At 41.8% G+C, this 17,686-nt stretch overlaps 1 protein-coding gene across 6 annotated transcripts in view; it reads right to left on the bottom strand.

Annotated features, from left to right (window-relative positions):
• The window catches only part of LOC135462817 (intermembrane lipid transfer protein VPS13C-like), a 100,872-nt gene that overhangs the window by 56,474 nt on the left and 26,712 nt on the right, over positions 1-17,686 (bottom strand). For 5 of the 6 annotated variants that reach the window (XM_064740091.1, XM_064740096.1, XM_064740093.1 and 2 more), the window contains 10 exons: positions 13,006-13,125; positions 12,700-12,825; positions 12,136-12,288; positions 11,250-11,372; positions 7,537-7,563; positions 6,405-6,437; positions 4,588-4,734; positions 3,750-3,917; positions 2,248-2,408; positions 1,444-1,549 (listed from right to left, as the gene is read on the bottom strand). In XM_064740091.1, coding sequence (XP_064596161.1) covers positions 1,444-1,549; positions 2,248-2,408; positions 3,750-3,917; positions 4,588-4,734; positions 6,405-6,437; positions 7,537-7,563; positions 11,250-11,372; positions 12,136-12,288; positions 12,700-12,825; positions 13,006-13,125 — 1,164 coding nt within the window. The remainder of the gene's footprint in view (positions 1-1,443; positions 1,550-2,247; positions 2,409-3,749; positions 3,918-4,587; positions 4,735-6,404; positions 6,438-7,536; positions 7,564-11,249; positions 11,373-12,135; positions 12,289-12,699; positions 12,826-13,005; positions 13,126-17,686) is intronic. The other variant, XM_064740095.1, reaches the window with a different exon arrangement.

Below are 17,686 nucleotides of genomic sequence, written 5' to 3'. Positions count from 1 at the left end.
AATGATTAACAAAATGATGGGGGACAGCCAAAACGAGATCTGTCACTGTTCTAATGATTGACAAAATGAGAGGGGACAGCCAAAACGAGATCTGTCACTGTTCTAATGATTAACAAAATGATGGGGGACAGCCAAAACGAGATCTGTCACTGTTCTAATGATTGACAAAATGAGAGGGGACAGCCAAAACGAGATCTGTCGCTGTTCTAATGATTAACAAAATGATGGGGGACAGCCAAAACGAGATCTGTCACTGTTCTAGTGATTGACAAAATGAGAGGGGACAGCCAAAACGAGATCTGTCACTGTTCTAATGATTGACAAAATGACGGGGGATAGCCAAAACGAGATCTGTCACTGTTCTAATGATTGACAAAATGACGGGGGATAGCCAAAACGAGATCTGTCACTGTTCTAATGATTGACAAAATGACGGGGGACAGCCTAAACGAGATCAGTTGCTGTTCTAGTGATTGACAAAATGACGGGGGATAGCCAAAACGAGATCTGTATCTTGTGAGTGTATCTGTAAGCACTATGGGTACTGGAAAATTCCACTTGTGAAAAAGGCTTTCAGAGAATACCGGCAACTCGCTTGACTGAACAGTTGATAAAACTGCACAATGTTCAAGTCATGTGATACATTCAAAACTTAACCTCTAACCCAAAATAAAGTAGATTGATTGACACTGTGTTACACAGGTAAATTTGTCCAATTAGAGTACTGCTAAGATCAATAATCAATTAAATCAATACAAAAGGGCAAAATTATTGTACTGTCACAAATAAGAACTATGTTTACCTTATGTGAAAGGATTGCAGAGCAGTGACTGCGTATGGTATGGAGCTGCTAATCATTGTGCTGGTAAAAGACACTGTGTGGAAGTTCACGTACAAATTTGCCAAACAGGTTGTTGATATGCAAATCACATTTGACATACACTGATATACATTTGACAGTCCATGTACTATGGGTGGGTACTATGAGGTGAAAGACTTCCATGGTCTTTGATATGCAAAGTGCTACAGATGATTAATTATCTGAGAACTATGGGTGGCCACTGAATATTTCATTTACATGACGGCCGCCAGCATTATGGCACGAGGAAACCGAGCAGAGCCCTGGGGGAAACCCATGATCATCCACAGTTTGCTGGCAGACCTTCCCACATATAGCCTGAGAGGTAGCCAGGTTGAGCTGGACTTGAACTCACAGCCACCGCACTGGTGAGAGGCTCCTGGCTAACTAACTGAGCAATCCTCTTGTAGGATGTTCCGGTCGAAATCTGTGTACCTATTTCACTGGAGTTTCAAGCCATACCCAAGAGTATTACATGTATATATACATCACAAGGATTGGGCAGTGCTGTTTTGAGCATGTTGTTCATTTTTGCACAGTTATTTCTGGAATCCGTTTTATCCTAGCTCACAACGCTGACTTACGTTCATGTAGAACGACGCATGACCGTCCTTCGTTGCACAGGTAAGGGGGAATAATCCACTCTCTGAGGCGGTTCTCCAGTTTACCCCATTTGTACAAATGCCGTACCTACAACAACAACAACGCTGTGTTACTGAAGGCCTTGGTGATTACACAGGCTTTGGGAAGAGTGAAGAAATGGTTCGTTCATTGTACAGCTGGCTTGTCTCATATTTCAAACTACTTTAAGAAATCTGCGTCTAGATTTATTGGTGCTTTAAACTGGCACAATTGGGCATTTTGGACAGGTTTTTGTCTGAGGCGGAAACCAGAGTGCCCAGGAGTTAACCACCAACTTTCAGTCAGGTACCTGACAAACATAACGACTTGAACAGCAGATAAAACGGCACCAGCGTGATGTGGAGATGAACAATCAATGGGAAGTGCAGAGCCTGACAGTTTGGGAGAGTTGGGATCGGTGAGGACCCCCCAGGGATAATTCTACGGTACTATCAGGTAAATTTATCTTATTTCTCTGATTCTTGCTTAATGCCATACTCAAGAAATTTTCCCTTAAAAATAGGGGCCAGTCACATCAGTGGTGGCAGCCAGAGTGCACAGGGTAAACCACCGACCATTGGCAAGATTTTGATGGATTTTTCCACAACTGGTGTACACACCATATTGGTGGAAAACAAATGGGCTTCGATGAATGTTAGAAAGAATGAACAGTCACTCAAGCTTCAACAGTGACAGAGGAAAACCTATAAATTCCCGGCTCAAGGCTAGGTTTGAACTCACAGCTCCCTGTGGGAGGCAGTACTGACCTGTCGCTGACGGGCTTGAAGTAGATCTCGCTAGTATAGGTGTAGAGAGCTGGGAGAGGAAGTGGCAGGCTTTTACCAGGGTCGGCCCGCCCCACGCTCACCAGGTCCTTCTCCCCCTTCTTGTAAAACACCTCCACAGCCTGGGACATGTGGTTATGCACCTGTGACACAAGGGACATGGCAGATGAATTACTGCATGACACAGATGAGCATATGACAAAGATCAACAGAAACATGGCAGAGGGATGAACAGATATATGGCAGACAGAACATACTGCAGAGATGTACATGGATATGGTAGAGAAGAACAAAGATATGGCAGAGAGATGATAAGAGATACAACAGAAAAATGAACAAAGATATGGCAGAGATGATAAAAGATACAACAGAAAGATGAACAAAGATATGGCAGAGAGAAGATAAGAGATACAACAGAAAGATGAACAAAGATATGGCAGAGAGAAGATAAGAGATACAACAGAAAGATGAACAAAGATATGGCAGAGAGATGATAAAAGATACAACACAAAGATGAACAAAGATATGGCAGAGAGAAGATAAGAGATACAACAGAAAGATGAACAAAGACATGGCAGAGAGAAGATAAGAGATACAACAGAAAGATGAACAAAGAGATGGCAGAGATGAACAAAGATATGGCAGAAAGATGAACAAAGATATGGCAGAAATGATAAGAGATACAGCAGAACGATGAACAAAGACATGGCAAAGAGATGATAAGATACAACAGAAAATGAAAAGATTTATTTATTTGATTGGTGTTTTACGCAATACTCAAGAATATTTCACTTATACGACGGCGGCCAGCATTATGGTGGGTGGAAACCGGGCACAGCTCAGGGGAAACCCACGACCATCCACAGGTTGCTGGCAGACCTCCCACTTACGACCGAAGAGGAAGCCAGCATGAGGTGGACTTGAACTCACAGCGACCGTATTGGTGAGAGGCTCCTGGGTCATTACGCTGCCTTAGCACGCTAACCGACTGAGCCACGGAGGGCCCTAAAAAATGAAAAGACATATGGCAGAGAAACGACAGAGGTGATCAGGTATGACAGAGTTATTGGGAGATATTGCAGAGCTAAACGATGACAGTGAGAGTTGAATAGACTCAGCACAGATATACACATGTACAGCACAGAAATAAGTTTGTAGACAGAGATAGAGAAGAGACAAAATTGTAAACACACAAGTACAAGGCAACATATAAACTGGTGAACAGACACAACAGAGATGAAAAGAGATCCAGCAGAGAGATAAAGAGACACATGTACTGCAAAAGGCTGGATACAGGCAGACATGACAGAGGTAGAGTAAACACCGAGAGAGAGAGAGAAAAAAAACACCACCACAGCACAGACAGACAGAACACAGACAGACACAGAAGGAACAGAGGCAGTCACAGAAGGAACACAGGCAGACACAGAGGGAACACAGGCAGACAGGGATGGAACACAGGCTGACACACAGGTACACCTTACCTGCACTAACGACCTGAGGGAGATGGTCTTGCGCCCGTACGAGGCCTCCACACTGACCAGCACTGCCCACTTGTCACCTGCCGGGTACTCAGTCTTCTTGTTGATCTCAAACAGCTTCTTCTCTGCCCGGTTGATGGTCACCTCTCGAGTCACCCCAAACTGATCGATCTGATGAACAAAAAACAAGAACTCTTCAGTATTTATTTCTTAATTAGATTGTTGTTTAACGCCACATTTCAGTTTTTCACTCAATAGAGTGGCCGAGACATGGCCATCTATCTAATTTACTTGAGGGGTGAATATTTCACCTACACGATGGCCGCCAGTATTATGGGTGGAGGAAACCAGAGGGCCTGGCAAAAACCACAGACCTTTGGCAAGTCACTAATGAACTTTCCCATGTGTGATTCAAAGAAATACACATCATACTGTTGGAAGGCAAGTGATCTTGATCTGAAGCTAAATGAGTGTTGTTGATCGCTTTAGATTGTCACGAAGGCCCCAGTATAATTCATCTAACACTAACAATGCTTATTTAAAGCACTCTTCTCCAACCTCATCATAATGACGTTACACTGAAGGCAGCATGGCATTACAGTAGAACCTGACACCCTCTAACTATCACTGACAATGGTTTTCCAGGGTAGAGCACTTAAAGAAACCAAGAAACACAACGCAAAAGCAGGGACAGATTGATATTTATTGATATTTATTTATTGATTACCATAAGGAGAAATTAAAATAAATCTATTAATTTCCCACCCAAGGCTGGGTTTGAACTTTCACCAAGAGTGTTCTAGTGGTTTATTATAGATCAAGACAAAGTCTGCTGACTCACCTGGAACAGGATCTTCTTCTCATCGCCCTCCTGAGTGGCCTTGATGATGGACGCTTTGCGCACCAAGGCGTTATGACGACGTCCAAATACGGGCAAAGCTTTACCCGCGGGAAGGTGGACACGCCCACTGTCTGCCTGTGGAGGCATCTGCAGAAAATAAACCAGAGCCATGTGAAAATATTTTGTTCACCTCAAATGAATATATTTTATATCATGTGGAAGTCTTATTTGCCAATATTTTTGCAAGTAAAAGAAAGCACACAGGTATGTCAACATCCAACCACATATGTCCACAGCTCTAACAACAAAATTATCCCAACTTTTAAAAGCTTTACTGTCATTCACCAAATACAACTATCACATGGACATTTTATTTCATAACATTCTTGCAAAAGAAGGTGAAGTACATTTATTAAATGAGGTCCATTACACTGGTCTAACATGACAAGAAAATTCACCATTTTCAAAGAATTTCATAACATATATAGAATTATTTAAGGTGGTATTATGTCTGGAAAAACAGAATAACTGTATTCCACCTAAAAAATGCCAATTCAGAAGTACATTAAAGCCGTACAATAATAGTCTGGATGCCAACGCTTACATTTATGTGTCACATATACGCACCTCAAACCCTCCACCTTAAATCTTTATACAATTGTCACATGGATACATTCCTCCACACCTCCACCACAAATCTTTATACAACTGTAGATACTCCCCACACCCACTATTTCAAATGTTAATTCACCTCAAATCTTAATACAAATGTCACACACATACTCCTCAAACCCACCATCTCAAATCTTTTTACAACTATAACACAGATACCCCTCAAACTTTCCACCTCAAATCTTTATACAACTGTCAAACAGGTACTCCTCAAAGCCTCCATCTCAAATCTTTATACAACTGTCACACAGGTACTCCTCAAAGCCTCCATCTCAAATCTTTATACAAATGTCACACACATACTCCTCAAAGCCTCCACCTCAAATCTTAATACAACTGTCACACAGGTACTCCTCAAAGCCTCCATCTCAAATCTTTATACAAATGTCACACACATACTCCTCAAAGCCTCCACCTCAAATCTTTATACAAATGTCACACACATACCCCTCGAACTCTCCACCTCAAATCTTTATACAACTGTCACACACATACTCCTCAAACCCTCCACCTCAAATCTTCATACAACTGTCACACACATACTCCTCAAAGCCTCCACCTCAAATCTTTATACAACTGTCACACACATACTCCTCAAAGCCTCCACCTCAAATCTTTATACAGTTATTCTGTATATTATCAAGATCTCCACCTCAAATGTCTCCTCATCCTCACCACCACCACTACCTCAACCACCACCACCACCACCACTACCTCAACCACCACCACCACCACCACCTCAACCACCACCACCACCACCACTACCTCAACCACCACAACCACTACCTCAACCACCACCACCACTACCTCAACCACCACTACCTCAACCACCACCACCACAACCACTACCTCAACCACCACAACCACCACCACTACCTCAACCACCACCACCACCACCACTACCTCAACCACCACCACTACCTCAACCACCACTACCTCAACCACCACTACCTCAACCACCACCACCACCACCACTACCTCAACCACCACCACCACTACCTCAACCACCACCACCACCACCTCAACCACCACCACCACTACCTCAACCACCACCACCACAACCACTACCTCAACCACCACAACCACCACCCTCAACATAACCACCACAACCAACACCACCACCACCCGACAAAAGTCTGCCATACCCCATTTTGACCATTCACTGTGCCATTCACTAGCTACAAGTAACAATGATTTATATAAAAAACCTCCTCATACTGAAACCTCTAGCCATGTATACAGTGCTAAGTAATTCAACAACATTAGGAACATATTTCATAAATGATGGTTCTGAAACTTTTATTGATTTTCATGATTGTAGGAAGGTTTTTTTGAGTTTTATTTGAAATATAAGTAAAATGTAAGTTTTAACACCAAAAGTAATACAGTAATTGTTTTTCCCGTTTGCAATGTGTTCATTCATACATATTCCGAAGGCATTATTCTGGTGTTATTTGACTGATAAAACTGACTTTTGTGAAGCCCTGAAATTGGCCAATGCAACCAATGTATTTTTGTCTCCAAAATGAAATTAACAATGTGCATAAATTGCATTAAATGTTGTTCTTTCATATGCAAGGTGTTACGAGTACATGTCCCATCACCAATTGGCTAAAAATCTGTATAAATGCTTTGCGTACACGAATTCTTCAATCTTTTCATCTGCACGTGTAACCAGTATTTTGAAACATTCTGAGAGAACTACATGTGTGGGGTCTAGAGAAATAATTTGCAGTTTTATGAAGCTTGCATCTTTAATAACAAAAACAAATCATTTTTAGCGTCATTTTCAAAATAACTGTTTGCATAAATTCCACAGAAAAAAGTACTTAATGGTTGAAAAGGCGAATGGGTTGGCTAGTGATAATACAAACAGAAAATTGAAACTGCTGCGTGATTTGAACCGCTGTGACATGACCAACAACCTAACTTATTACCATGCTCAAGAACTTTTCATTCCCACGGTGGTCGTCAGTTTTAGCTGTTGAGGAAACCAGAATGTTCGCCGGTTAACCACAGGTTTTTGGTAAGTTACTGACGACTATTTTCATGTGTATTAAGTTCTGACATACCCACCATACTGGTGGAGCTCTCAGTTCCACTGTCCCAGTAACTTACTGGTGGAGCTCTCAGTTCTACTGTCCCAGTAACTTACTGGTGGAGCTCTCATTTCCACTGTCCCAGTAACTAAATGGCAATCATCCAAACCAGTTGGACTTGACCCGCTCCAAGCTATTTTTAAGTGATAACATTAAAGTAATTGTATGAAAATAATACCTCAGATGTTTCCAACGTGTCCTCGGTCTGTTAGTGGGAAAAAAAACCAAAACAAAAAATACAGGGTGCATGATAAGAAATGTTAGTTAGCACAACAAAGTTATAATCACAGGTCAAAAAACGCTGAAGTAGGATGCATGCCAGTCTTCTAGTCTTTGATGCTTGAAAATTGCCACTCAAAAACACAAGTTATTTTTGACAATATGCGGTAGCTTATTTATGTTGAGCACAATGACAAAATTGCCAAAAGACTGATATACCATGCAATCTGCACTCAGCATTTACAAGTACACAGTCACAAATTCAAAAGACTGATATACCATGCAATCTGCACTCAGCATTTACAAGTACACAGTCACAAATTCAAAAGACTGATATACCATGCAATCTGCACTCAGCATTTACAAGTACACAGTCACAAATTCAAAAGACTGATATACCATGCAATCTGCACTCAGCATTTACAAGTATACAGTCACAAATTCGATTACACAGAGCCAAAAGAGTTATAAAAGCTTCCAAAAGACTTCTTTCTTCTTCTTCTTTATTGGTGTTTTACGCCGTACTGAAGAATATTTCACTTATACGACGGCAGCCAGCATTATGGTGGGTGGAAACTGGGCAGAAGCCGGGGGAAACCCACGACCATCCACAGGTAGCTGACAGACCTTCCCACATACGGCCGGAGGGAAAGCCAGCATGAGCTGGACTTGAACTCACAGCGACCGCATTGGTGAGAGACTCCGGGGTCATTACGCTGCGCTAGCGCGCTAACCAACTGAGCCACAGAGGCCCCGCTTCCAAAAGAAGGCAAATATAGATACATATATGTATTTGTCAATGCATGGCCAAACTATTTACCAAAACATCCAAACTGTGTCCATAATAGTTATGGTTAGATTTTCCAAAACACACCAAAGAACTTCCAAAACCATGACCAAAAGAGTAACAAAAAAAAAAACAATTTCACAAAAATCAACAGCTGAGCATGTTAAATCATGTCATCAAAGTGCTGGGGTTATTCTGGGGCACACAACTTAAGCTCTGATGACTAATGTACAGTCTTAAAGTGACGACTTCAGTTCTGATGACAAATGTACAGTCTTAAAGTGATGACTTCAGTTCTGATGACAAATGTACAGTCTTAAAGTGTGACAACTTCAGTTCTGATGACCAATGCACGGTCATTAAGTGTGACAAATTTCAAAAATGTTCCCAATGATCAAGAGCAACAACACCAGAATAGCAACAACAACAACACTATACTTTCCTAGAGCTGCATGTGTTAGCTTACCATGACATGAACTGCTTCCAATGTCATAAAATATGAACGCTGTTAAATAATGTTACATACAATGTAAAGTTTTTAGACATGTGCCTTCTTTATATGTCACCCATAGCCCCGCAAAACAGTCAATCTTAATCTAAGAGGGACACTAAAATTATGTTGATATTCCTAAAATCATGAATTGACTTCAGCCATGATCAGAACTAGCAGGCAGGGAAACTGTTCAGGTCATGTGAATGATAAGAACTAGCAGTCAGGGATACTGTTCAGGTCATGTGAATGATCAGAACTAGCAGTCAGGGATACTGTTCAGGTCATGTGAATGATCAGAACTAGCAGTCAGGGATACAGTTCAGGTCATGTAAATGATTAGAGCTAGCAGGCAGGGATATTGTTTAGGTCATGTGAATGATGAGAACTAGCAGGCAGGGATACAGTTCAGGTCATGTAAATGATCAGACCTAGCAGTCAGGGATACCGTTCAGGTCATGTGAATGATCAGAACTAGCAGGCAGGGATACCGTTCAGGTCATGTAAATGATCAGAACTAGCAGGCAGGGATACCGTTCAGGTCATGTGAATGATCAGAACTAGCAGTCAGGGATATCGTTCAGGTCATGTGAATGATGAGAACTAGCAGTCAGGGATACCGTTCAGGTCATGTGAATGATGAGAACTAACAGGCAGGGATACCGTTCAGGTCATGTAAATGATTAGAGCTAGCAGGCAGGGATACTGTTCAGGTCATGTGAATGATTAGAGCTAGCAGTCAGGGATATTGTTTAGGTCATGTAAATGATTAGAGCTAGCAGTCAGGGATATCCTTCAGGTCATGTGAATGATCAGAACTAGCAGTCAGGGATACCGTTCAGGTCATGTAAATGATTAGAGCTAGCAGTCAGGGATATTGTTTAGGTCATGTAAATGATTAGAGCTAGCAGGCAGGGATACTGTTCAGGTCATGTGAATGATGAGAACTAGCAGTCAGGGATACAGTTCAGGTCATGTAAATGATTAGAGCTAGCAGGCAGGGATACTGTTCAGGTCATGTGAATGATGAGAACTAGCAGTCAGGGATACAGTTCAGGTCATGTAAATGATTAGAGCTAGCAGGCAGGGATACAGTTCAGGTCATGTGAATGATCAGAACTAGCAGGCAGGGATATCCTTCGGGTCATGTGAATGATCAGAACTAGCAGGCAGGGATACAGTTCAGGTCATGTAAATGATTAGAGCTAGCAGGCAGGGATATTGTTTAGGTCATGTGAATGATGAGAACTAGCAGTCAGGGATACAGTTCAGGTCATGTAAATGATCAGAACTAGCAGTCAGGGATACTGTTCAGGTCATGTGAATGATAAGAACTAGCAGTCAGGGATACTGTTCAGGTCATGTGAATGATGAGAACTAGCAGGCAGGGATACAGTTCAGGTCATGTAAATGATTAGAACTAGCAGGCAGGGATACAGTTCAGGTCATGTGAATGATCAGAACTAACAGGCAGGGATACCGTTCAGGTCATGTGAATGATCAGACCTAGCAGTCAGGGATACAGTTCAGGTCATGTAAATGATTAGAGCTAGCAGGCAGGGATACTGTTCAGGTCATGTGAATGATGAGAACTAGCAGTCAGGGATACAGTTCAGGTCATGTAAATGATTAGAGCTAGCAGGCAGGGATACAGTTCAGGTCATGTGAATGATCAGAACTAGCAGGCAGGGATATCCTTCAGGTCATGTGAATGATCAGAACTAGCAGGCAGGGATACAGTTCAGGTCATGTAAATGATTAGAGCTAGCAGGCAGGGATATTGTTTAGGTCATGTGAATGATGAGAACTAGCAGTCAGGGATACAGTTCAGGTCATGTAAATGATCAGAACTAGCAGGCAGGGATACTGTTCAGGTCATGTGAATGATAAGAACTAGCAGTCAGGGATACTGTTCAGGTCATGTGAATGATGAGAACTAGCAGGCAGGGATACAGTTCAGGTCATGTAAATGATTAGAGCTAGCAGGCAGGGATACCGTTCAGGTCATGTGAATGATTAGAACTAACAGGCAGGGATACCGTTCAGGTCATGTGAATGATCAGACCTAGCAGTCAGGGATACCGTTCAGGTCATGTGAATGATCAGACCTAGCAGGCAGGGATATTGTTCAGGTCATGTGAATGATAAGAACTAGCAGTCAGGGATATCGTTCAGGTCAGGTGAAATTCTGCCTCTCAGGGAATTTTCATCAAAATGATGTCACTGACACATAAAATCTACATGTCAATCACATGGCCTAAGAGTAATTTAATTTGCAAGAGTTTCACGACAGTATGCATCACGATGGCACAGTCATCACCCTTTTGACTGACTAAGAACAACAACAATAAAGACAAGCAGACACAAACGTCAGGTTCCTGAAACACATCCTTACCTCAAACTCGTTATCTAGTTTGATTGTCAAGTCCAGCCCCGTGTCATTCTGAATCAGATAAGGGGACATAACCTCGCCAGGTTTGACAGTTGGTTCCACCAAGTTGTAGGCGTCATTGAATGCCTGTGGAAAGAAAACACCAGACATTATGAAAGTACAGAGCACATGTACATTTTGACTGCTTTGTAAGACAGGCCCGTGAAGAGCAACATTCCACTACCATTCCATTGTTCTTTGACAAGTCTGGAAGAACTAAAAGAAAAACTCTTTTCTGGTTTTGTACAGTGCACATGTAACCTAGCCGAGTGTCTTTATTTATTTCTTTGTTTGATTCTTGCTTAATGCCCTACTCGAGAATGTTTCGCTCGTACAATGGCAGTCAGTTTTATGGGTGGAGAAAACCAATCTAACCGGCATAAACCACCAACCTCTGGCAAGTTATTGATGGTCTTTCTCACTCATGACGTAAAAGTACATTGTCACCAAGCATGGCTAGGGCCCACAAGCAGACTAGCTTGGGAATCCACGAATCAACTGCCAGGTTTGAACCCACACCTCCCGTGTCCTAGCTACTGGAAGGCAAGTGTTTCCAATAACTACACCAGAGCCTGCTCCGTCCACCCCCTCCACCCCCACCCCCTCACACTAATTATTCAAACTTTTGACTGTCCTCTGCAACCAATGTTTTGAAACATTATGAGATAACTATTAATTATTTCTATTAATTATTTATTATTAATAATTTATTAATAATTATTAATAATTATTTCTATTAATGGGGTGCAGAGAAATAATTTGCATAGTTTTATGAAGCTTGCATCTTTAGTGACACAAACCAATCGTTTAGAAGTTGAAAAGCTTGCAGATTTCCAGTAAGTGGTTTTACCTTGCCAAGATTGGACAGGACGTCCAGACATGTTTTAGTGATCGTCGTGTTAAGGATATCTTCAGATTTCACAGTGATGGACATCTTGGGAGGTTGGATTGGAAGGTCTACGTCATCCTCATCAATCAGCAGAACATCGTTGTTCTGGGCCACCTGTAACCATGGAAACAAAGCACTGACACCACTGAGGAACTGAAATTTACGTCAAAATTGTGTTTATTTAAATTTATTGTTTATATATTCAATTTAATGTGCAGTGTTCACAACATACTAAAGAATTAGTGGGGGACGGAGTGTGAAAAATACCCAAAGTCTGTGCCAGGTAAGAGACAAAATTCACGACTTGGACCTACGCCTGCCCAATTTGTCTGGGATTTTCAATGTTTTCAAGGACACAGAATTTTTTAACGACTTTCAAAGTTTTTCAACGACTTTCAAAGTTTTTCAACGACTTTCAAAGTTTTTCAACGACTTTCAAAGTTTTCAATGATATTCACTGCTTTCCAGGGCTTGGAATTTTTCAACGACTATGAAAGGATCACCAGGTAAGTTACATCCGCTCACCTGCATGGCAATCTCCCACTTGTGCCTCTTATTATTCTCATGGACAGGTTCTAACACGGGTTCCCAGACGGCCAGCGCCTCATTGTAGTAAGCCACCTCCAGGTTCACTGTGCTCTCCACATGCAGCTGGGGACAAAAACAGTTTTTGTATAAATTTCAAAGTTTTTTAAACACAATTTGAACATTTGCATATTTAACAGTGTTAGTGGTTTTTTTTTGTTTTGTTTTTGTTTTAATTGCCAACTGTATTTTTCACCTGTGAATTTTTTTCTTCCAATATGTAACCTTCAACCTTTACCCTCTTACCTCTGAACTCCAGTCTCTGACCTCTCCCTGGAAACCAGTTTCAACTATCAGCAGAGGAACAGTCCTCTTCCCAATGCCTCCCTCCAGCTTGACAACAATAACTGGGGCTGCTAGGAGCAGCTGAAACAACAACAACACAAAGATTTGAGCTTACAACAACAACACAGAATCCTGTTACCTTTGATGTCCACAACCATGTATACCCATGTTAATACAGATTACAGAGTATAGCTACAGCTGCTGGGTAAATTTGTACCCATTTTTTCTAATGACTTTTTGGTAATGTGAAATGAGAGTATAACTACGATTACATTTAGCAATGTAAAATTTAAATCTGAATGAGCTCTTAAAAAGGAAATCAACTTCTGGATCATGCAGAAAAATAATATTAACTTTGTACTAAAAGATTAAATTTCATTTGATTAAAATTGATTTTTTGTAACAGTACATTTGATGGTCTCATTGAATCCACTATGCATATGGAACACATCTTTCAAAGTAAGAATTGATGACTGTAGTAGAACATAAACACATTTACTGTTACACAGACATGCATAGTTACCGTCACAGGCAGCGACTGGTCAGATATATAGACGTATTGTTATAAATATGTGAACAAACATGTATGAAGTAACAAGCATCAAATGGAGGTATACACTTTGACACGGCAGTGCTCCGTCACTGGGATAAGGGGCCAACTATATGTGTACAGAAAGTATGTGAAACACCAGGAATCTGGTGTACACTCAGGTTATATATATCTATAATATCTGTAACAGTGGAAGCACAATATGAACAAGGGAATAAGGAACCACAGAATGAAGATGGAACACCAGGAATCTGATGTACACTCAAGCAATGACTATAACAGTGGAAGCACAATGTGAACAAGGGAATAAAGAGCCACCATATATGTTGAACAAGGATGAACAAAAGCACAAATGTATAGTAAAGAAAATAGTATTGAAAACATTAGGTAAAGAGGGAAAATGGTAGCTATAACGAAAGCAGTGTCAAACAAGGATTGGTGAGTGCACAGTGAGATTCATACAGATCATAGAGGAAACATGATGCCCAGGAAGGATTAGCTTACATGGCTAATGCGTGAGGGGGAAGGAATAACCCACACGGCTAATGCATGTGAGAGGGAAGGAATAACCTACACGGCTAATGTATGTGAGAGGGAAGGAATAACCTACACGGCTAATGCATGTGACAGGGAAGGAATAACCTACACGGCTAATGCATGTGAGAGGGAAGGAATAACCTACACGGCTAATGTATGTGAGAGGGAAGGAATAACCTACACGGCTAATGTATGTGAGAGGGAAGGAATAACCTACACGGCTAATGCATGAGGGGGAAGGAATAACCTACACGGCTAATGCATGTGAGAGGGAAGGAATAACCTACACGGCTAATGCATGTGAGAGGGAAGGAATAACCTACATGGCTAATGTATGTGAGAGGGAAGGAATAACCTACACGGCTAATGTATGTGAGAGGGAAGGAATAACCTACACGGCTAATGTATGTGAGAGGGAAGGAATAACCTACACGGCTAATGCATGTGAGAGGGAAGGAATAACCTACACGGCTAATGTATGTGAGAGGGAAGGAATAACCTACACGCTAATGCATGAGGGGGAAGGAATAACCTACACGGCTAATGTATGTGAGAGGGAAGGAATAGCCCACACGGCTAATGCATGTGAGAGGGAAGGAATAACCTACACGGCTAATGCATGTGAGAGGGGAGGAATAACCTACACGGCTAATGCATGAGGGGGAAGGAATAACCTACATGGCTAATGTATGTAACAGTCGAACAAGGATTGGTGAGTGCACAGTGAGATTCATACAGATCATAGAGGAAACATGATGCCCAGGAAGGAATAACCTACACGGCTAATGCATGTGAGAGGGAAGGGATAACCCACACGGCTAATGCATGTGAGAGGGAAGGAATAACCTACACGGCTAATGTATGTGAGAAGGAAGGAATAACCCACACGGCTAATGTATGTGAGAGGGAAGGAATAGCCCACACAGCTAATGCATGAGGGGGAAGGAATAACCTACACGGCTAATGCATGTGACAGGGAAGGAATAACCTACACGGCTAATGCATGTGAGAGGGAAGGAATAACCTACACGGCTAATGCATGTGAGAGGGAAGGAATAACCTACACGGCTAATGCATGTGAGAGGGAAGGAATAACCTACACGGCTAATGCATGTGAGAGGGAAGGAATAACCTACACGGCTAATGCATGTGAGAGGGAAGGAATAACCTACACGGCTAATGCATGTGAGAGGGAAGGAATAACCTACACGGCTAATGTATGTGAGAGGGAAGGAATAACCTACACGGCTAATGTATGTGAGAGGGAAGGAATAACCCACACGGCTAATACATGTGACAGGGAAGGAATAACCTACACAGCTAATGCATGTGAGAGGGAAGGAATAACCTACACGGCTAATACATGTGAGAGGGGAGGAATAACCTACACGGCTAATGCATGTGAGAGGGAAGGAATAGCCCACACGGCCAATGCATTTGAGAGGGAAGGAATCGCCTACACGGCTAATGCATGTGACAGGGAAGGAATAACCTACACGGCTAATGCATGTGAGAGGGAAGGAATAACCTACACGGCTAATGCATGTGACAGGGAAGGAATAACCTTTATGGCTAATGTATGTGAGAGGGAAGGAATAACCTACACGGCTAATGCATGTGAGAGGGAAGGAATAACCTACACAGCTAATGTATGTGACAGGGAAGGAATAACCTATACGACTAATGCATGTGAGAGGGAAGGAATAACCTACACGGCTAATGCATGTGAGAGGGAAGGAATAACCTACACAGCTAATGCATGAGGGGGAAGGAATAACCCACACCGCTAATGTATGTGAGAGGGAAGGAATAACCTACACGACTAATGCATATGAGAGGGAAGGAATAACCTGCACGGCTAATGCATGTGACAGGGAAGGAATAACCTACACGGCTAATGCATGTGAGAGGGAAGGAATAACCTACACGGCTAATGTATGTGAGAGGGGAGGAATAACCTACACGGCTAATGTATGTGAGAGGGAAGGAATAACCTACATGGCTAATGTATGTGAGAGGGAAGGAATAACCTTTATGGCTAATGTATGTGAGAGGGAAGGAATAACCTACACGGCTAATGCATGTGACAGGGAAGGAATAACCTACACAGCTAATGCATGTGAGAGGGAAGGAATAACCTACACGGCTAATGCATGTGAGAGGGAAGGAATAACCTACACGGCTAATGCATGTGAGAGGGAAGGAATAACCTACACAGCTAATTCATGTGAGAGGGAAGGAATAACCTACACGGCTAATGTATGTGAGAGGGAAGGAATAACCTGCACGGCCAATGCATGTGACAGGGAAGGAATAACCTACACAGCTAATGCATGTGACAGGGAAGGAATCGCCCACACGGCTAATGCATGTGACAGGGAAGGAATAACCTACACAGCTAATTCATGTGAGAGGGAAGGAATAACCTACACGGCTAATGTATGTGAGAGGGAAGGAATAACCTACATGGCTAATGTATGTGAGAGGGAAGGAATAACCTTTATGGCTAATGTATGTGAGAGGGAAGGAATAACCTTTATGGCTAATGTATGTGAGAGGGAAGGAATAACCTGCATGGCTAATGTATGTGAGAGGGAAGGAATAACCTTTATGGCTAATGTATGTGAGAGGGAAGGAATAACCTTAATGGCTAATGCATGTGATAGGGAAGGAATATTATACAATAGCTGAACTGAATGCACCTTCTTGTTGTAGAGAATTGAAAATTAACAACAAACATGCAGTGACAGCTAAGGTTTTGGATATTGATTCACTTTGACACATTTTCAAGTTCTACCAATGCGTCATGCAAATAGAACTGGTGACAGCCAATGGAATGCGTGATAACAGCAGAGATGAAAGGTCAGATAATATTGTCACAGACTATGCTACATATAGCTAACTAAGGCTAGAGTTTTGTTTCCAAATTCCCTGACGATCAAATGTAAACAGGATGTGCACCAAGGATGGGCAACATAACAGGTTGAAATAAAACTAGGTTTGACAAACATGTTTCAAGTTTCTTATATGGCCATGGCAAAACAGCTACCATACAGGTATACGGTGCATTAAAGACAGATCAGGAAGAACACTTCACCTGTGTCACATGACTCAGGTATTTCACCTTAGGTTTGCCAAATACAAAAGCACTTTCAGAAGCACATTTAGGCTAATTATATGACACTTATGACACCAATGCTTAGATATCTCGCTTAAATAAGGTATTAATCAAACTTCACAGAAAACTGGTGGGCAAATCAATAAGCAAAATGTGTCACCTCAAAGTAACAAAATTTCAGGTGAAATACATGCACTATCCTGCAGAGGAAAGGAACAGAGCAGCACGTCTGTGTACTACATGTGCCTCTAACAATACTGCAGATGCTGTGACAGCGTTGTTTTAAGAGAAATAAATCAGGCTGGTGAAAAGCATGCAAATCTCAACTTCAATTTGAACACAAGTTCAATGTTAGAATGAATCAGCAAAACAATGCTACGGTAAAATGATTGAGAAAAACACTAAGACAAAATGATTGAGCAAAACAATGCTAACCT

The sequence above is a fragment of the Liolophura sinensis genome, chromosome 2, assembly GCF_032854445.1.
Source record: "Liolophura sinensis isolate JHLJ2023 chromosome 2, CUHK_Ljap_v2, whole genome shotgun sequence".
NCBI classification, from domain to species: domain Eukaryota; kingdom Metazoa; phylum Mollusca; class Polyplacophora; order Chitonida; family Chitonidae; genus Liolophura; species Liolophura sinensis.
Note: the sequence above shows the minus strand (reverse complement) of the source record. Positions and strands in the feature narration are given on the sequence as shown.